Source organism: Podarcis pityusensis (assembly GCF_964106645.2).
Source record: "Podarcis pityusensis genome assembly, chromosome: 2".
Taxonomy (NCBI): Eukaryota; Metazoa; Chordata; class Lepidosauria; order Squamata; family Lacertidae; genus Podarcis; species Podarcis pityusensis.
Genome location: NC_138029.1, coordinates 114,321,185 through 114,342,459, shown reverse-complemented (window position 1 = coordinate 114,342,459; position 21,275 = coordinate 114,321,185). Strand labels below are relative to the sequence as shown.

General features: G+C 47.4%; 1 protein-coding gene and 1 long non-coding RNA gene across 2 annotated transcripts in view; one reads left to right on the top strand and one right to left on the bottom strand.

The window, feature by feature from the left end:
• The window catches only part of LOC308470192, a 212,288-nt gene extending 199,409 nt beyond the window's left edge, over positions 1 to 12,879 (bottom strand). The window contains exon 1 of the long non-coding RNA XR_013982242.1: positions 9,374 to 12,879. This is a non-coding gene — a long non-coding RNA (uncharacterized lncRNA). The remainder of the gene's footprint in view (positions 1 to 9,373) is intronic.
• Positions 4,219 to 20,241, top strand: NEU1 (neuraminidase 1). The gene is made up of 6 exons (XM_080993005.1): positions 4,219 to 4,474; positions 12,886 to 13,078; positions 15,501 to 15,763; positions 17,570 to 17,755; positions 19,024 to 19,243; positions 19,537 to 20,241. The coding sequence occupies exons 1-6, from the start codon at positions 4,349 to 4,351 to the stop codon at positions 19,755 to 19,757; spliced, it is 1,209 nt and encodes a 402-aa protein (XP_080849131.1). The 5' UTR covers positions 4,219 to 4,348; the 3' UTR covers positions 19,758 to 20,241.
• The last annotated feature ends 1,034 nt before the right edge of the window (positions 20,242 to 21,275 follow it).

The following is a 21,275-nucleotide window of genomic DNA, read 5'->3' as shown; positions in this document are numbered from 1 at the left end:
ACAGGCCAGTGTTTCCCAGTTGTCAGTGTTTATACTACATGTTTTTAGATTTGCCTTGAGAGAGTCTTTGAACCTCTCTTGTTGACCACCAGCATTACGCTTTCCATTTTTAAGTTCGGAATAGAGTAGTTGCTTTGGAAGACAATAATCAGGCATCCACACAACATGACCAATCCAACAAAGTTGATGTTGAGGAATAATTGCTTTGACACTGGTGATCTTTGCTTCTTCCAGTACACTAAGAAAAAAGCACACCAAGAACACAGGCCAATGTAAGTTTCAATAGTGGGAGTAGTCCCTCCTCACAAATAAATAATCAATTTTAACAAAAACTGATCCGTTCAAAAGTATGTATTCTGACAAGGATTACAAACTCTTGACAGAGATTACAAACTCATAAAGAGATGTATAACACAATAATTCGTTACAGAATTTGAAATGAGAGTTTATGAGTAGAGACAAGTTCATGTTAGTCAATAGTCAGATTCGACGTGAAGGTCTTAGTTTCAATCATTGAGCAGAAGTCAGAAGTCAATTATGGATCAGAAACCAGGACAGGGCCCTGTTTCGATGTATTCCCCTTCATCAGCTGGAAGTATCAAATATTACATGAAAATACATTTAAATTCTAAATTACCATAGATTATAAAGCAGTCATAAATTATAAAACAGTATTATATAACATTTGGTTCCTTACCTAATTTTTAAAGGGTTGTGTAAGTTTGAAGACTTTCGGATAAATATATTCTGTTATTTTCTACGTTTCTCAGAGATAGCAACTGAAAATAATCAATATTAATAATAATTACATGTGTTGAATCAAATTTAAAACTCTTTTTAAAAAAAACACAAAAAACTCTAAGGCAGCATATAATCATGATTCCTCACCTTCATGTGGGTAGATCAACATGTATCTTGAGCTTTTATGTGCGTTTTCAATTTGGAAGTGAGCCTGTTGCCTTTTACAGTGGTGCCTCGCAAGACGAAATTAATCCGTTCCGCGAGTCTCTTCGTCTTGCGGTTTCTTCGTCTTGTGAAGCACGGCTATTAGCGGCTTAGCGGCTATTAGCGGCTTTAAGAAAAAGGAAAGAACTCGCAAGACATTTCGTCTTGCGAAGCAAGCCCATAGGGAAATTCGTCTTGCGGAACGACTCAAAAAACGGAAAACTCTTTCGTCTAGCGAGCTTTTCATCTTGCAAGGCATTCGTCTTGCGGGGCACCACTGTATATGCACTTAAAGGTGGCACTGTGGGTTAAACCACAGAGCCTAGGACTTGCCGATCAGAAGGTTGGCGGTTCGAATCCCCGCGACGGGGTGAGCTCCCGTTGCTCGGTCCCTGCTCCTGCCAACCTAGCAGTTCGAAAGCACGTCAAAGTGCAAGTAGATAAATAGGTACCACTCCGGCGGGAAGGTAAACGACGTTTCCGTGCGCTGCTCTGGTTCACCAGAAGCAGCTTAGTCATGCTGGCCACATGACCCGGAAGCTGTACGCCGGCTCCCTCGGCCAATAAAGCGAGATGAGCGCTGTTTGGTCAGACTACTTGTCTTTTGAGCCCAGTATTTATATACTCACTCACTCCTGCAATGGACTAGATGCCTCTTGGGTCCCTTCCAACTCTATGATTCTGCTGGTGGCTCTCTAGCCCACCAGTGGAAGGTCTTCCACATCACGACTGACCTGCTCCTTGTAGGTGGAGATGCCACGGTCCAAATCTGGGGTGTTCTGCCTTGTTCAGCCTATGCCCTGTGACCAAGCTAAAATAAGACTTTTCACACATGGAAACTGACCCAAAAACTCTGTCTGATTAGATGTTCTGTCTGGTCCCTTCTGCTTCAACGTAGATTGTGTCTCTCTTTGCATACCTACAGTACATACATACGGAATCAGGATTCAAAATGACCTTAACCTGGGACAACTGGGACCAAGCTAACAAAATGAATGTCAGTAGGGACAAATAGGTTCTGCACCTAGGCAGGAAGAACCAGCTGCACAAATATACCGTATTTTTCGCACCATAGGGCGCACCGGATCATAGGGTGCCCCCAGTTTTTAGGGGGGGGGAATCAAGAAAAAAAATATTTCCCCCCCCCCCCAGCCCCAAAGAGCAGCGTACAGGCTGCGCACAACCTCTCCCTGCCGGAGGGGTTGAGCGGGGCTATGGCACAAGCCAAGGCAGCAAGCAGGATGGATCCCGCTCACTGTTTTGGCTTCCCCTTTAGCCCCGTGCAGCCTCTCCTTGCCGGGAGACGCTGCGCAGGGCTTTCCTGGCTTTCCTGGGAGGTGGGGGGATTCCCTTACCTCTCCCAAAAGCCCGCAGAAGCCGTGCAACCCCTTTAAAGAGATTGCGGCTTCTCCTGGCTTTTCTGGGAGGTGGGAGAAGGGACTGATGCGGCCAGTCAGTCCCTTCTCCCTCCTGTGGAAAAGCCCGCAAGAGCGCACGGAGCTTGTGTGCGGCTCTTGGGGGCTTTTCCCGCCTGCCTCCCCCCTGCATTCGCTCCATAGGACGCACACACATTTTCCCTTGCTTTTTAGGAGGGAAAAAGTGCGTCCTATGGTGCCGAAAATACGGTAAACAGATGAGGAACACGTGGATGGCCAGTAGTACATGTGAAAAGGATCTTCAAGTCTTGGTGGAGCACAAGTTTAACATGAGTCAACGGTGAGATGCAGCAGCAAAAAAAGCCAATGGCATTCTGGGCTGCATCAACCGAATTACAGCGTCCAGATCGAGGGGATGAAGGCAATTATATTCCTGGAACATTTGCAGCGCCACAGGTTCCCTGTCTTTATGGCCTGATCCTACACATGTTTTATACCATGGGTAGGCAAAGTAGGGCCCAGGGGCCGAATCCGGCCCAATCGCCTTCTAAATCCGGCCTGTGGATGGTTCACGAATCAGCGTGTTTTTACATGAGTAGAATGTGTCCTTTTATTTAAAATGCATCTCTAGGTTATTTGTGGGGTATAGGAATTTGTTTATTCCCCTCCAAAAAAAATATAGTCCAGCCCCCCCACAAGGTCTGAGGGACAGTGGCCCGGCCCCCAGCTGAAAAAAATTGCTGACCTCTGTTTTATACTCGGAAGTACCACAAATTCAGCTGGTAATTCCAAACAGAAATGCAAATGCATGCAAGAATGCCACCTTGATTTTCTGATTACAATATGCTGTTTTAAGAGTCTTGCTGCATCAGGTTCAAGGGGGGGGTCCTACTCTAGAAACTGGGGGGGTCCTACTCTGGTAACAGCTGTCCAGAACGAATTAGGGAAGGATGCAGGCCAGGTGCAAAGGAAATTTTCCTCCTGTGCTGTCTGCGCTGGCCTTCAGCTGCTGGAGCTGGAGGTTCCACTTAGCCGTCACACCTAATATGTTGTTGTTGTTCAGTCATTTAGTCGTGTCCGACTCTTCGTGACCCCATGGACCAGAGCACACCAGGCACTCCTGTCTTCCACTGCCTCCCGCAGTTTGGTCAAACTCATGCTGGTAGCTTCGAGAACACTGTCCAACCATCTTGACCTCTGTCGTCCCCTTCTCCTTGTGCCCTCCATCTTTCCCAACATCAGGGTCTTTTCCAGGGAGTCTTCTCTTCTCATGAGGTGGCCAAAGTATTGGAGCCTCAGCTTCAGGATCTGTCCTTCCAGTGAGCACTCAGGGCTGATTTCCTTCAGAATGGAGAGGTTTGCTCTTCTTGCAGTCCATGGGACTCTCAAGAGTCTCCTCCAGCACCAGAATTCAAAAGCATCAATTCTTCCGCGATCAGCCTTCTTTATGGTCCAGCTCTCACTTCCATACACCACTCCTGGGAAAACCATAGCTTTAACTATACGGACCTTTGTTGGCAAGGTGATGTCTTTGCTTTTTAACACACCTAATATAGGTGCCCGCAATGAATATGTTTCCTTTCCCCTCAACCGCAAACCATTTCTCAGAACATGCATTTTGGACGTTTCGGTTCCTCGGTCCTCTCCCGCACCGCCTCGTTTGAGCTCGTTTCCTTTCGTTTTAGTCCTGTCCCTTTAAGAAGCCGGGAAGTGGGCGGAGCTAGAATCCCTATTTTTATTTATTTTTTTATAAATATGTTTGTTTTCTTAAAAAGTAGAACGGGCGTCTCTAACCTGGCTTCCCTCCCTATCTCTGCGGTATTTAAGGTCATGGCATGGTCACGTGCTGCCTTTGAAGCCGGCCTTCCTCGTTCCATTCTCCAAAGCCAGCCAATCAGAGGGCGGCTGGCGGCCCGGGAGTTCCCTCGGGTTGCTACTGTTTAAACCCAACATTCGGTCCCAGCGGCGCGCTTAAAGGGGAAGCGGCCCTGGTGGATGCGGAAGAGGGGATCCTGACGGCCGAAGCAATGGGTGCTAGACGTGATCCCCGGAGGAGATCCTACCCTTGGGCCAGGCCGGGCTTCTGCCTACGGCCGCTGCTGTTTCTGGGGCTCTGCTGCTGGGAAACGCGCGGGGTGGCCACCCCTGATCAGGTACGATTGGAAATGTCCCGGGGGGGGTGTCTTTGTTTTGTCCTCCCCCCAATTTGCTCCCCAACCTCATAACAGAACTGGAAGGCTTAGCTGGGGCTAGTCGTTGGGCCCTCAGACCCACTGAACCCAACCGGTCTGCCTCTCTCCATTCCCCCGGTCAGGATCGGATGGAAAGCTTTGGAGGCCCTAAACACTTTTAAAAAAATAGATTGTGGTTTGTCTCCACCCTATATGGAAGTAAAAAAATAAAATAAAATCAGTGCTAGAAACGGGGGGGGGGGGGGCGGGAATGTGGAGTATAAGGAAGTTCTGATTTCCCACCCTCCTGCCATTTTGACCTACTTTAATGCCTTTTCTGAAATATCAAGTGTCTTAATTTTTTCCAGAAGAAATAATTATATATATATATATATATATATATATGGCATGCCCCTGCTTTGCTGATGCCCTAAGCACATGCTTATTGTGCCTTTTGGGTAGTGGTGGTGGTTGTCAAATATTTATTTATCCCCTGCCTTTTCCCTGATGGAGACTCAAGATGACTTACAGATAAAATAAGAACAGCTAAAATCATAAAGAGGCGGTGGCAATACTTTAAAACAATTAATAGAATTAAAACTCTCTGTGTGTATTAGTTTTCTGCGGTGGTTCCCCATTTTGGGAATGCTTTTCCCAAGCATGCCTTTATTATGAAAACATTCCTGTAAAACCAGGCCTTTGGATAATTAAACAATCTATGGCCTTTTTGTTTGTTTGTTACTATGTTCTGCATTTCCAAGTTTTTATGTTGTAAACGGCCCGGTGATCCTTGAATGTGATCTGTTGCCTTGAGATTCTTGCATTGCAGGGGGTTGGAGTGAATGACCCTTGGGGTCCCTTCCAGCTCTCCAGTTCTATGATTATTAAAAACATTCAGACAATCAGAATAAAAACAGCACAGTGGCAGCCCCCCCCCCCCCAATTAATAGCAGTCAGTAATCCAACGCTGGATGAATCCCTAGCCGGAATTAAGATTGCTGGAAGAAATATCAACAACCTCAGATATGCAGACGACACAACCTTGATGGCAGAAAGTGAGGAGGAATTAAAGAACCTTTTATTGAGGGTGAAAGAGGAGAGCACAAAATATGGTCTGAAGCTCAACATCAAAAAAACGAAGATTATGGCCACTGGTCCCATCACCTCCTGGCAAATAGAAGGGGAAGAAATGGAGGCAGTGAGAGATTTACTTTCTTTGGCTCCATGATCACTGCAGATGGTGACAGCAGCCATGAAATTAAAAGACGCCTGCTTCTTGGGAGAAAAGCAATGACAAACCTAGACAGCATCTTAAAAAGTAGAGACATCACCTTGCCAACAAAGGTCCGTATAGTAAAAGCTATGGTTTTCCCAGTAGTGATGTATGGAAGTGAAAGCTGGACCATAAAGAAGGCTGATCGCCAAATAATTGATGCTTTTGAATTATGGTGCTGGAGGAGACTCTTGAGAGTCCCATGGACTGCAAGAAGATCAAACCTCTCCATTTTGAAGGAAATCAGCCCTGAGTGCTCACTGGAAGGACAGATCATGAAGCTGAGGCTCCAATACTTTGGCCACCTCATGAGAAGAGAAGACTCCCTGAAAAAGACCCTGGTGCTGGGAAAGATTGAGGGCACAAGGAGAAGGGGATGACAAAGGACGAGATGGTTGGACAGAGTTCTCGAAGCTACCAGCATGAGTTTGACCAAACTGCGGGAGGCAGTGGAAGACAGGAGTGCCTGGTGTGCTCTGGTCCAGGGGATCACGAAGAGTCGGACACGACTAAACGACTAAACAACAACAGCAACAATCCAATGCTTCCCCCTGCATATAGCCAGTTAAGGTGAAAGCAGCGGCCGAAACTGTAATGGCATCTCTGTGTCGCTCCATATTGTTGGACTTACAGCTCTAATTGTCCCTGATCGTGGGCCATGCTGGTCATAGTTTGAGTGCAGCAGTATCCAAAGGGCCACAGATTCCCCACCCCTGAATCAAGACATTTGATGGTGCCAGATGCTGTCTATTTTTGTTTCTGCATTTATAAGCCGTGTTTCCTCCCAGGAGCTCAAAGCCGCATACATGGTTCTTCTCCCGCCTTCCCTCCCCCAAGTTTATCCTCACACAGTGTTCTTGCAAAGTAGGCTAGGCTGAGAGAGAGTGACTCGATAAACACACAAGACGTAACTGGCTGTGTTCTTAGATAAATAAGGTATACTATTCCTTGTATCAAATCATAAATTTCAACAGAAGTAACTCATAAAGTTCAACAAACGAACAAAGCAGAAGACCCAATGGATCAGATCATTCTCTAGTCAGTTCATACATAAGGTCCATCTGTGTAATAGTGTCTATTCCACCTGTCTGTTCATAAGGTCCAAACAATCCGCATGAAAGGTTGTTACAGTTCCACAGAATCCTTTCACAGAGTCTAAAGACAAGGATTTCCGGAATATTGGCCTTGTTTCGCCGTCCTGGGCTTCGTCAGTAGTTAAAGCTCATATGTGATATTACAGGACAGTGAATCTTATGGCATAGTAGTAGCTGTGGTCTTATGAACTGGGTTCCACACAGTCACAAAAACAAATTAGCCGAAAAAGCTTCAAAAACAAAAACGCAAAACAAATTGCAAAAAGTCCATTTGACGTCCGAAATGTTCAAAAACCAAGGCGCAGCTTCTGATTGGTGTAGGTGCCCCGGAAACAATAGCCGACAGCCACATTGGACGTTCAACTTCCGAGAAACGTTCGAAAACCAGAACACTTACTTCCTGGTTTTTTCAGCGTTTGAGAACCAAGGCGTTTGAGAACCAAGGGGAGTGTCTTGTTCTTTTAGCTCAGGTCGTGCCTTCCCTGCTCTCCCGAATCATGTTTGCTGTTCTACCGGTTTCCAGGGTGCACTCTTGAGTATCTGAAAGGTTTTAATGTCTTTTTAATCTCTTGTTGGAAGCCGCCCAGAGTGGCAGGGGAAACCCAGCCCGATGGGCGGGGTATAAGTAATAAATCATTATTATTACAGTGGTGCCTCGCAAGACGAAATTAATCCGTTCCACGAGTCTCTTCGTCTTGCGGTTTTTTCGTCTTGCAAAGCGCGGCTTAGCGGCTATTAACGGCGTAGCGGCTTTAAGAAAAAGGAAACAAACTCGCAAGAACTCGCAAGACGTTTCGTCTTGCGAAGCAAGCCCATAGGGAAATTCATCTTGCGGAACGACTCAAAAAACGGAAAACTCTTTCGTCTAGCGAGTTTTTCGTCTTGCGAGGCATTCGTCTTGCGGGGCACCACTGTATTATTTCTGGTGCAAAGTTCTCAGGAGAAGGCAGCAGGCGGTTTCTCCCTGGTTGCACCTCTTGGCAATGTGGCCGTTCTGCTTGCCCTCCTCCTCAATTGGTCCACATACCTGCCCTTCCTTCCTATGTTTTGTGGGAGGAAAAGGTCGAGCTGACCCCAGCCTTGGCTGCACTGCTCCCCAGGTACACAGGCAGTCTTCTGAAGTGCCAAACAGATGTCAGAGCAGTGCCACGTAGATGTTCCCAGTTACTTCAACTTTTAAACAAGCTGTGGCTTAGCAATGAGACTGGGATGGGCAGATTTCCAAAAATTAAAACTTAAACAAACAACACACCGTCGCTGCAGACTTTGTCATTCCTCTTCCCCTGCTTTCTCGACAACAAATAGGATATGAGCCTGCAACAAAATGTTGCTGTATATGGAGTGCTTCTCTTCAGGGTTCCACACGCAACGGCCCTGTCCACACTAGACACTCAAACCAGTATCATACCACTTTAAACTGTCATGGCTTCCCTCAAGGAATTCTGGGAAGTGTAGTTCGTTAAGAGGGATGCGGGTGGCGCTGTGGGTTAAACCACAGAGCCTAGGACTTGCCGATCAGAAGGTCGGCAGTTCGAATCCCCGCAACGGGCTGAGCTCCCGTTGCTTGGTCCCTGCTCCTGCCAACCTAGCAGTTCGAAAGCACACCAGTGCAAGTAGATAAATAGGTACGGCTCCGGCGGGAAGGTAAACGGTGTTTCCGTGCGCTGCTCTGGTTCACCAGAAGCGGCTTAGTCATGCTGGCCACATGACCCAGAAGCTGTATGCCGGCTCCCTCAGCCACTAAAGCGAGATGAGCGCCGCAACCCCAGAGTCGGTCACGACTGGACCTAATGGTCAGGGGTCCCTTTACCCTTTACCTTTATACCATAAACCGCCCTGTGATCCACAGATGAAGGGGCTGCATATGAATTTACTTAATTAATGAATTAGCATAATGCACATCTCAGTTCCAGTGACTTTTGCATGAGAACGGTTAACCGCGTGCCTAGCTTGGCAGCCCAGCAGATCGTGATCACAAACAAGAATCTGGGCTGTGAAATCAAATCACTCTTATGTGCTGCTTGCCTTATCAGGCTTCTGTCAAAGAAAGCTATTCAGCCAAGACACAAAGTGTTGAGGAATAACTTGTTTATGCCAGTTAGATTTAATGTGGCTTAAAAAATTGGAATCTGTGTGTGCTATCATAAGGCAATAGGCGTGGGAATGGGGATGAATAACTTTTTGTAAAAAAAAAACCATACAGTGGTACCTTGGGTTAAGTACCGTATTTTTTGCTCTATAAGACTCACTTTTTTCCCTCCTAAAAAGTAAGGGGAAGTGTGTGTGCGTCTTATGGAGCGAATGCAGGCTGCGCAGCTATCCCAGAAGCCAGAACAGCAAGAGGGATTGCTGCTTTCACTGCGCAGCGATCCCTCTTGCTGTTCTGGCTTCTGAGATTCAGAATATTTTTTTTCTTGTTTTCCTCCTCCAAAAACTAGATGCGTCTTGTGGTCTGGTGCATCTTATAGAGTGAAAAATACGGTACTTAATTCGTTCCGGAGGTCCATTCTTAACCTGAAACTGTTCTTAACCTGAAGCACCACTTTAGCTAATGGGGCCTCCTGCTGCTGCCGTGCCGCCGGAGCACAATTTCTGTTCTCATCCTGAAGCAAAGTTCTTAACCTGAAGCACTATTTCTGGGTTAGCGGAGTCTGTAACCTGAAGCGTATGTAACCTGAGGTACCCCTGTATTGGAAGGCAAATTCTGTCCTTCGAAGAAGCATGGAAGCCCTACTGTCTTTTCTGGGGTGGTCAACACCTTTGCTGTAAACATACAAAAACTTGGTCAGGATCCAACCACAGTAAAGCATTTTGCAGCCCCACTGATTCCAAACAGGAAAATAACGGATTTAACTTGCTCATATCAGCAACCACAGGATGCACATGTGCTGAGCGTTGGCTGGACGTCTCATGGAAATATCTGGAGCTGTCTTATACAAAGAGTCAGACCGTTGTTCCATGTAACTCAGTATTTCCTACTCGGACTGGCAGCAGCTCTCCAGGGTTTCAGGCAGGGAGTTTGAGCCTGGATTGAACCCGATACCTTCTGCAAACAATCACTACTCGGAAGCCACAGCTCCTCCCACCTAATGCTGCCCTTTCGATTTCTCAGAAGGGAAATCAGAGGGCAGGCCTGCAAGAGGGCAATATTTTCAAGGTTCAAAGGTCCATCGGTCAAGAAGGCACGTGCTGCAGAGGGAGGCGAAGGGCAGAGGGGGCTCATCAGCCTGGGAAAGAGAACTCTGGCCCTTGTAATAAACAAAAATCTGCCCTTATGGGGAACACAAGAGCCCTTATAGAGTCCTTTGTAGGTTCTCCATCGGTCGGAGAAAATAACAGAGGCCACCTGAGAATATTGAGAAGCAAAGCAGCTAGTAAGCCTGATCTTTATTGAAGCTGTTGCAACAGGGTGCTCCCCTCACATGCAGGAAAGGAGGAGGACCCCGGACAAAGGTGTGTCCGCCCTTATATAGACATTTTAAATTGCCCGCCCTGGAGTCCAAGACCACCCCCAGAAACATCATGCATCACAGAAAGGGGTGTAGCTCAAGACCACCCTCCAGACACATCATGCCTACATCACAGAAAGGGCGGTCTACAACATAAATCTGAGTGCCTTGTTTATCTCCTGTCTGGCAGGTTACCTGTTAATGGTCACTTGATTGGATACCCTGGGGAGCCTGGCCAGTCTTTTGTCATGACAAATACTTAGTTCCTGAGCCAGGTCACAGGCTCACCCTATTCATACACCCTATTCATACACATACCCTTAAGACAGGATTTGTGAAGGAGGAGACAATGGGGAGGCTTTTCCATTTTCCTTCGGCCTTGCAGAGAAATATTTGAGGTCAATTTGGGAGGGACAAAATGGTTTCAGGACTTTTTCTGTGGGGTTTCAGACATGTGGTTCATATATGCAGTTATGAATATTTATCTTTAAAATTTTTATTTCACCCTAAACCTCCACTCCCCTTCACGGATCACTGCCTTCACCTTGCCAACAAAGGTCCGTATAGTTAAAGCTATGGTTTTCCCAGTAGCGATGTATGGAAGTGAGAGCTGGACCATAAAGAAGGCTGATCGCCAAAGAATTGATGCTTTTGAATTATGGTGCTGGAGGAGACTCTTGAGAGTCCCATGGACTGCAAGAAGATCAAACCTATCCATTCTGAAGGAAATCAGCCCTGAGTGCTCACTGGAAGGACAGATCGTGAAGCTGAGGCTCCAATACTTTGGCCACCTCATGAGAAGAGAAGACTCCCTGGAAAAGACCCTGATGTTGGGAAAGATGGAGGGCACAAGGAGAAGGGGACGACAGAGGACGAGATGGCTGGACAGTGTTCTCGAAGCTACCAGCATGAATTTGACCAAACTACGGGAGGCAGTGGAAGACAGGAGTGCCTGGCGTGCTCTTGTCCATGGGGTCACGAAGAGTCGGACACGACTAAACAACAAAACCTCCACTGCCTTGTGGGAGATCTTTGGGAGAAGAAAAGACTTAAGGAGTAAACCTTACAAAAATCCAGAGGGGAGTCCCTAAGACAGTTGGATGGCGCCTTGTACGCCTCCTTCCAGCAACTCCTGCAGCCAAACGTCTTGCTCTGCTTTCCTTTGGACCACATCAGCGAGGCCGAAAGAGGAGTCTTGTCATCTGGACAGCCCAGGACTTCCATACTTGTGCCCAGGGAGGTCCCTTTGGTCCTGGGAATGCAGTGGTTTGACTTCACCCCCGGAGGCACACTCCATTGTCTCTTGAGACAGGTGATTGCCCTCGCTCTCTGCTCCTCCCTTGAAAAGCATGTCAGGGCAACGGGCTTATCAAGAACTCTCTCCCCTGACATTGAACTTGACATATTCCAGGTTCAGGCGGGGAAGAAGCCGATTTAGTCAAAGGACAAACACAGAGAGAGACGTGGGCTCACTTGGAGCGTGACAATCAAGGACGCAGAGTGCTTGCCTCCTAGCTTCACTGCCGATGACTCATCGGCACCTCTGATCACATGCCTGGCAGAAAACAGCAATTGTGGGATGGAAAATAGCAGGGAAATGGCACAGGATGTGTAAGAAGGCGTGGAAAGCTTCACATTTGCTAGCACACTGTACCCTTGGCTAAAGCAAGAATGTGCGTTGACGTTTTAATAAATTTTATTTATACCCCGCCCTCCCCAGCCAAGACCAGGCTCAGGGTGGCTAACACCAGGTATAAAAACAATTGGTTAAAATACAACTTAAAAACTAGATTAAAATACAGTGGTACCTCGGGTTACATACGCTTCAGGTTACAGACTCTGGTAACCCAGAAATAGTACCTCGGGTTAAGAACTTTGATTCAGGATGAGAACAGAAATCGTGCTCCAGGGGCAGCGGGAGGCCCCATTAGCTAAATTGGTGCTTCAGGTTAAGAACAGTTTCAGGTTAAGAATGGACCTCCAAAACGAATTAAGTTCTTAACCTGAGGTACCACTGTACAACATTAAAATGCAGCCTCATTTCAGTAGAAACTCAAATCAAAAACTTTTTGGGGATGAAAACGTCAAATCTTCAGCAAGGCCAACTATCTAGACTGGTCCTACGTGGGCCAGAAAAAAGCCAGGAAAGTCCCCAAATAGGAGTTCCATCACAAGAAGGAGAAAGGAAAAAGGAAAGACGGGGAGGGGATTAAGTTGATTCCAACCAAAGGCCACTCTGTCTTACAGGCCCTGCAGAAAGAAATCAGATCCCGCAGGGCCCTGGTCTCATGAGGTAGAGCGTTCCACCAGGCCGGAGCCAGTGCTGAGAAGGCCCTGCTCTGGTTGAGGCTAATCCGACTTCCTTAGGGCCCGGGACCACTAGGGTGCTGCTATTTCTGGACCTTAAGGTCCTCTGCAGGGCATACCGGGAGAGTTGGAAGGGACCCTGAGCATAATCTAGTCTAACCCCCTGCTATGCAGGAATATGCAGCTGTCCCGTGTTGTCGGTTCCTGCGTGGGACGTTGGAAAAACCCGTTCTCCCTCGAAAGTCCCTTCTGCATTTTGTCTCTCGGCAGGTGAAGCCCATGATCACGATGGAGCAGCTGCTATGGGTGAGCGGCAGTGTCATTGGGGAGGTGAACACCTTCAGAGTCCCCCTCATCGCGGCGACGCCACAGGGCACCCTCTTAGCCTTTTCCGAAGCCAGGAAGCACTCTGCCTCTGACAGTGGGGCGAAGTTTATAGCCCTCCGCAGGTCGCTGGACAAAGGTTTGAGGGGAGCAAGGCCTGTGGGGAGGGGGTTGGAAGAAAAGGGTGTCCACACACCCCTGAGGAGCTGAAAGTGCTGGAGCACAATTTCAGGGGTGGGCTCCTTAGTTCTGTGTGTGTGTTTTAAGGGAAGCCACCTGCTTTTAATTTTTTTTTTAATTTACTGCATTTATATCCCACTTTTTTCCTCCCAAAACAGCTTAACTGGTGCTCCCCTCCTCTGTTAATCCTTGTTGTTGTTGTTGTTGTTATTACAGTGGACCCTTGGGTTGGGCAACTTTCGGGTTGCGAACATGACAACCCCAGAAGTGTATACTTCCGGGTTACACCGCGCATGCATGTGCAAAATAATAATAGTAATAATAATATTATTATTACTATTATTACTATTATTACTATTGCTATTATTATTATTACTATTACTATTATTCTGCGCATGCAGAATAATAATAATATTAATTCTGCGCATTATTATTATTAATAATAATAATAATAACAATTTATAATTTATACCCCACCCATCTGGCTGGGTTTCCCCAGCCACTCTGGCCAGCTTCCAACAGAATATTAAAATACAATAACCTATTAAACATTAAAAGCTTCGCTAAACAGGGCTGCCTTCAGATGTCTTCTAAAAGTCTGGTAATTGTTTATCTCTTTGACATCTGGTGGGAGGGTGTTCCACAGGGCGGGTGCCACTACCGAGAAGGCCCTCTGCCTGGTTCCCTGTAACTTTGCTTCTCACAGTGAGGGAACCACCAGAAGGCCCTCAGCACTGGACCTCAGTGTCTGGGCAGAAGCGCTCTATCGCGCTGTGCATGTGCAGAAGCGGCGCCTCATGTTGCGGACTTTTCAGGGTACATAAGGACCCCCGGAATGAATTAAGTTCATATCCGGAGGGTGCACTGTATTATTTTATCTATTGAATTAATATACCGCCTTATACCTGGGGGTTTCAGGGCGGTTCACAGAATAAAATCAAGATATAAAACTACAAAATACATAATAAAAATGAAAACAACAACCCAATAGCCCCTCCCAAAAAAAACACATTTTAAAAGGGCATAGGATGTCAATCAAATCAACCAAAGGTTAAAAAAGAACGTTTTTGCCTGGTGGCTAAAGGTGTATAATGAAGGCACCAGGCGAACTTCCCTTGGGAGAGCATTCCACAGATGGGGAGCCACTGCAGAGAAGGCCCTGTTCTTGTGTTGCCACCCTCTGGACCTCTCAAGGAGGAGGCACATGAAGAAGGGCCTCAGAAGATGATCTCAGGGTCTGGGTAGGTTCACATGGAAAGAGGTGGTCATAGAATCATAGAATCATAGAATCATAGAATCAGAGTTGGAAGAGACCACAAGGGCCATCGAGTCCAACCCCCTGCCAAGCAGGTCCTTGAGGTATTGTGGTCCTGAACCGTTTAAGGCTTTATAGGTCAAAACCAGCACTTTGAATTGGGCCTGGAAACTATCAGTAGGCAGTGCAGTTGGATCAGGATCGGTATACCTGAAGGAGCGTCTCCACCCCCATCGTTCTGCCCAGACACTGAGGTCCAACGCTCAGGGCCTTCTGGCGGTTCCCTCGCTGCGAGAAGTGAAGTTACAGGGAACCAGGCAGAAGACCTTCTTGGTGGTGGCACCTGCCCTGTGGAACGCCCTCCCAACAGATGTCAAAGAGAAGAACAACTACCAGACTTTTAGAAGATATCTGAAGGCAGCCCTGTTTAGGGAAGCTTTTAATGTTTAACAGACCACTGTATTTTAATACTTGGTTGGAAGCCGCCCAGAGTGGCTGGGGAAACCCAGCCAGATGGGAGGGGTATAAATTTATTATTATTATTATTATTATTATTATTATTATTATTATTTATTTATTGTTATATGCTCAAACCGTCTTGCTCCCTACAACAACCCTGTGAGGTAGGTTCAGAGGCAGCAACTGGCTCAAGGTCACCCAGTGAGCTTCATAGCCAAGCGGGGATTCGAACCCTGATCTCCCAGGTCCTCAGAGTCACAGTCTATTAACCCACCTCACAGGGTTGTTGTAGGGATTAGTGGGGGGGTGAACCATGTACTCCTTGGATATACATGCTGGGATATAAATGCAACAAATAAGCTCTACTGCTTAACTGCTTAAGAAAGCCGGAGGGCCAAGGCGGATAGAAAAATCTCTACGTGGTCACAGCTCGGCTAATTTCTAGCACTGCCGTGAAAGCGTATGCCAGTGTCTGCCAACCTGGCGCAGCTCAGGGGCTTTGGACTACAACTCCCACCAGCACCCAGCCTGCACGGAAACTTCTGGAAGGCGCCAGGTTAGCGAAGGCGCCAGGTTAGCGAAGGCAGGCTCACGCCTCACGTCTGCCAGAGTCTTGTGTGGCGCCTCAGGTGCGTTTCTCATCATAATGCTGGCCTGTCTCTTCCAGGCGCTACCTGGACGCCCACTTCCTTCATAGTTGACGACGGTTCCCTTCAGGATGGCCTCAACTTGGGGGCGGTGGTGGTGGACTCTGAACAGGACATGGTGTTCTTGGTTTATACGCTCTGCGCTCACTACAACAAATGCCCCACGGCCAGCACCATGATCATTCGCAGCCGCGACGACGGCGTCACCTGGAGCATTCCCCGGAACCTCTCTGAGGACATTGGCACAACCATGTTTGCCCCAGGACCAGGCTATGGCATTCAGGTAAGCGGCCTTTATTTATTTTATTTTTTTATTCAAAATTATAACAAGACATATTATCCAAAAACATATCATCCTTGTTCCCCCCCCCATTTTTCCTCCCTTCCCCCCTCCCACACAAAACCCACCCACCCCCACCCCACCCCCCGACTTCCCTCAGTTCCAGTCTTTGATTTCTCTAAAAATGCTGTTTTCTGCATGTTACACAGTTGTATAGATCCTCAAACTGTCTAGCTGATTATTATCAATAAAAAGTTTGTGAATGTTTATTCAAAACCTGCCAAGGAGTCCAGTTCGCTTTGTTGCGTCTTCAGCTACTTTGTAAAGGGTTCACATTCATCCTTAAAGTCACAGTTATCCTTGTCCCATAGCTTATATGTCAGTTTTGACAGTTCTGCATAGTCCATCAATTTTTCTTGCCATGATTCTTTAGTTGGGGTTTCTTTAGTCTTCCATCCTTGTGCTACCAGAACTCTCGCGGCCGTTGTCACATACATGAAGATGTTTTTCAACTTTTTTGGCAGGTCTTTCCCTACAATCCCCAGGTAAGCGGCCTTTAAAGCCCGAAACGGCCTCGGCCCAGTATACCTGAAGGAGTGTCTCCACCCACATTGTTCTGCCCAGACACTGAGGTCCAACTCTGAGGGCTTTCTGGTGGTTCCCTCTCTGTGAGAAGTGAAATTTCAGGGAACCAGGCAGAGGGCCTTCTCGGTGGTAGCCCCTGCCCTGTGGAATGCCCTCCCTTCAGATGTCAAGGAAATAAACATCTATCAGACTTTTAGAAGGCATCTAGGAAAGTTTTTAAGGTTTGATGTCTCACGGTGTTTTTATTTAAAAAATTAAAAAGTTGTCCAGTAGCACCTTTGAGACCAATTAAGCTTGTTCTGGGTATAAGCTTTCGTGTGCATGCACACTTCTTCAGATACACAGATACACTTCTTCAGATGTTTTTATATTTTGCTGTAAGCTGTACAGAGTGGCTGGGGAAACCCAGTCAGATGGGCAGCAAATAAATCATAGTTATTATAATAATATGAATGACAGGTTTATGGGTGGTGTTTTGAGGGAGGGAGGGAGAGAGAAAGGGAGGGAGAGAGAAAGGAAATGAAAGAAAGAAAGAAAGAAAGAAAGAAAGAAAGAAAGAAAGAAAGAAAGAAAGGCAGTAGTTAGTTAACTTTTTTAATTTTTATTTTGGGATTTTTACATACATTATATTATCTCCTTCCAATTTTTAAATTTCCCATACAATTTTTCCTTCCCCTCCCCCATATCCATTGGATGGGTTCGAACAATTATCCTCAGCCATGGGCATAGCGTCTTTAGTTTCCAACGAATGCCTTTGTTAATTTAATAACCATGGTTGTGTGTCTTCCATGATTCCACAGGTATGGAGTGTGCTTTATCCAACAGTTTAATTTAGGCTGCAAACCACATTGAGATTTTCCTTTTTTTAAAACAATACACACTGGCACAGAGACAATTTAAATTAAATAAATAAATACTAAATGTTCAACTTCTGGAGAATCTCAACTTTCGTTTAACAAAAGGGCAAGTTCCTAGACCTCATTGCTGCTGGAGATATGCTCAACAACCCGTGTCAAGGCTTGCTAAAATCTTAGGAGCCTGGAGGGTGGCAGGGGTTGGGTCAGTTTGTGGCTACATGTTGCTGCTTCCACTCAGCGCTACCGCTGGTAGCCAGGAAACAAGGCTATAGAAACCTCATCCAGAGGACTGAAGCAGTGTCGTGTGCATGCAAGGATAACGGCAGGCAATGGGCCTAACTCCCACTTGGTCACCTCTGCCTTTCAGAAACGTTATGAGCCCAAGAAGGGGCGTTTGATCGTTTGTGGCCACGGGACGCTTTTGCAGGACGGGATCTCGTGCCTCCTCAGCGACGACCACGGCTTAAACTGGCGATACGGGCGGCAGCCCTTGCATGGGATCCCTTATGGCAAGGCGAAGCTGCCCAGCGACTTCAATCCCGATGAATGCCAGGTGGGTGTGATCCTAAACTTGAGGGGTTGCTACAATCCTGCAAGCAGCAGGGACGAAACAAGCAGCGTTGTTTGGAAGCCCTGGCTGTGGTAAGCAGAATTGTGGAATTGTAGAGTTGGAAGGGACCCCCAGAGTCATCTAGTCCAACCCCCTGGAAAAAGCCTTGAATCGATTCACAACCACAATAAAAGTGTGGCAACATACCTTCTCTCAGTGTTCTCTTTCCGAAGCTAAGCATACCGAGTTTTAGCATCTGTTTTTAATATGTTAGACAGTGCGAAGGAAGCGTTCCTAAGAACCTTCCCTGGAAATCTTTGGATAAAGGGTGGTATGTAAAATGGTGTATAAATAAAATAATTAATTAATAATTACTGCAATGTGCTCTATGTGGGGCTACCTTTGAAGCTGACCCGGAAACTACAACTTATCCAGAAAGCGGCAGCTAGACTGGTGACTGGGAGTGGCCACAGAGACCACATAACACCGGTCTTGAAAGACCTGCATTGGCTCCCAGTATGTTTCTGAGCACAATTGGTGTTGATCTTTAAAGCCCTAAACGGCCTCGGTCCAGTATACCTGAAGGAGCGTCTCCACCCCCATCCTTCTGCCCGGACACTGAGGTCCAGCTCCAAGGGCCTTCTGGTGGTTCCCTCATTGCGAGAAGCAAAGGTCCAGGGAACCAGGCAGAGGGCCTTCTTGGTAGTGGCACCCGCCCTGTGGAACACCCTCCCACCAGATGTCAAAGAGAAAAACAACTACAGTGGTACCTCGGGTTACAGACGCTTCAGGTTACAGACTCTGCTAACCCAGAAATAGTGCTTCAGGTTAAGAACTTTGCTTCAAGATGAGAACAGAAATCGTGCTCTGGCGGCACGGCGGCAGCAGGAGGCTCCATTATCTAAAGTGGTGCTTCAGGTTAAGAACAGTTTCAGGTTAAGAACGGACCTCTGGAATGAATTAAGTACTTAACCCGAGGTACCACTGTACCAGACTTTTAGAAGACATCTGAAGGCAGCCCTGTTTAGGGAAGCTTTTAATGTTTGATGGACTACTGTATTTTAATATTTTGTTGGAAGCTGCCCAGAGTGGCTGAGGAAACCCAGCCAGATGGTCGGGGTATAACTAAATTAATAATAATAATAATAAATTATTAATAGGGGAGTGGAGCACTTGGAGCGGAACCTTCAGAAGAGAGCTAGGAAACGTTCTGGTCCCCTTCAAAAATCTGCCCTCCTCTCACCTTCCCTCCCCAAATTACCTCCTTGCAGCCCTACGAGCTTCCTGACGGCTCCATGGTGATCAACGCCAGGAACCAGAACTTTTACCACTGCAGTTGCCGCATTGTGATTCGCAGCTACGACGCCTGCGACACCCTCCCTCTGGAGAACGTGACGTTTGATGACACTTTGGTGGACCCTGCTGTGGCCGCCGGAGCCCTTGTCAAATCCGGCCTCGTCTTCTTCAGCAACCCGGCCCATGAAAAGCGGCGTGAGTAAGGGGAAATCTGTGTGTCACGGGGGGAGAATGGGCTCCATGTGGCTGGAAGAGGGGTGGCTTCCGGCAGACAACACGGCAGACTCAGTTCCTGGGCCGGGACAAATGTTTCCAGCCTCTGCTACAAAGCTGATGGTGCAACTAGGCCTCCCAGGTTGAGCCTCTTGGGCTTGCCAATCAGAAGGTTGGCGGTTCGAATCCCCGCAACAGGGTGAGCTCCAGTTGCTCTGTCCCAGCTCCTGCCAGGTGAACACGACCTTACGTTCTCTTTCTCCCCTCTGGCCTAGGGGTGAACATGACGCTACGTTGGAGCTTCACCAACGGTTCTTCGTGGTGGAAGGAGCCCCTGCAGATCTGGAGCGGCGCCAGCGGTTACTCCTCGATGACGTCCCTGGACGGGGCTGCCCCGGAAGATGCTCACAGCCTCTTCATCATCTATGAGAAGGGGCGCTTCCAGTTCACCGAGAGCATCTCCGTGGTCAAGATCAGCATCAACGGGGAGCTCTGACCGCACTTTCGGGCCCTCGGCCATCCCCTCTCCCCTTGTGCCTTGTAGTCACACTGGAAGCTCTGCGACTGCTGGGTTAGGATAGAAGGGAATTCGTGGGGAGAAATCAGCAACGTTGGGTGGGAGGGCTCGGGGCAGCGATTCGAAGGGCATTTGGCAGAAAAATACTCTCTACAAGCCTTCCTAGTGGGCAGTGCAGGCCCAAGCCGTTCCTTCCCCACAGTGACATTGGGGTTGCCGTTCTACCTCAGAAACACTCCTGATTTTAGATGCTGCTATTGAATTTCTGGGCGGGTGGAGGTTGCGAAGGCGATGGGCGGGGTTGGGGTGGGTTGGAGAGAGGAAGACTGATTACGACGAAAATAGACTGATGAAGAAGCACACGGTTAATATACATTGGTTTGTTTTCTTGGTGGGATCAACCAGAAAGAGGAAAGCCGGGAAGTTTTGCGACGAATTAATAAATTAATTGATGCACCTTTAACCTATCGTCTCCGTCAAATTTTAAAAATTTATTTCTTGTGAGAAGGAGCACCCAAAAACTGGATGTAATCGGCCAGCCAGATACCCTTGGAAAGTTCACAAGCTGGCCACTTCCTGTCGTTCATCCCCGGCATCCATAACTTGAAACCTAGGCCTCCCGTTTATCCATCGGAACATACAGTGGTACCTTGGTTTACAACCATAATCCGTTCCGGAGGTCTGGTTGTAAACCAAAACAGGTTGTAACCCAAGGCGCGCTTTCGCCAATGGGGCCTCCAAAAAAAGGGGGGTTGTAATCCCCCCCCAAAATGGGTTGTAATAATAAAAAAAGGACACACACTTCCAGGTTTGATGTGGTTGTAATCCGAAATGGTTGTAATCCGGAACGGTTGCAAACCAAGGTAAAGGTAAAGGGACCCCTGACCATTAGGTCCAGGCGTGACCGACTCTGGGGTTGTGGCGCTCATCTCGCTTTATTGGCCGAGGGAGCCGGCGTACAGCTTTCGGGTCATGTGGCCAGTATGACTAAGCCGCTTCTGGCGAACCAGAGCAGCGCACGGAAACGCCGTTTACCTTCCCGCCGGAGTGGTACCTATTTATCTACTTGCACTTTGATGTGCTTTCGAACTGCTAGGTTGGCAGGAGCAGGGACTGAGCAACGGGAGCTCACCCCGTCGTGGGGATTCGAACTGCCGACCTTCTGATTGGCAAGTCCTAGGCTCTGTGGTTTAACCCACAACCAAGGTACCATTGTATAATAAAACAGAGTAATCAATCCATTATGTGATAAACTGCCTCTGACCATGGAACCTTGTGGTGTATGGCCACAGAAAGACCGATACATTTATTGAGTCTAATCCCTTTACAAAAGCCATCTACAGTGGTGCCTCGCAAGACGAAATTAATTCGTTCTGCAAGTTTTTTCGTCTTGCGAGTTTTTTCGTCTTGCGAAGCACGGTTTCCCAAAGTCTTCAAAATCACCAAAGTCTTCAAAAACCTCAAAAAAGGCTACCACACCGTGTGCTATGAGTTGTT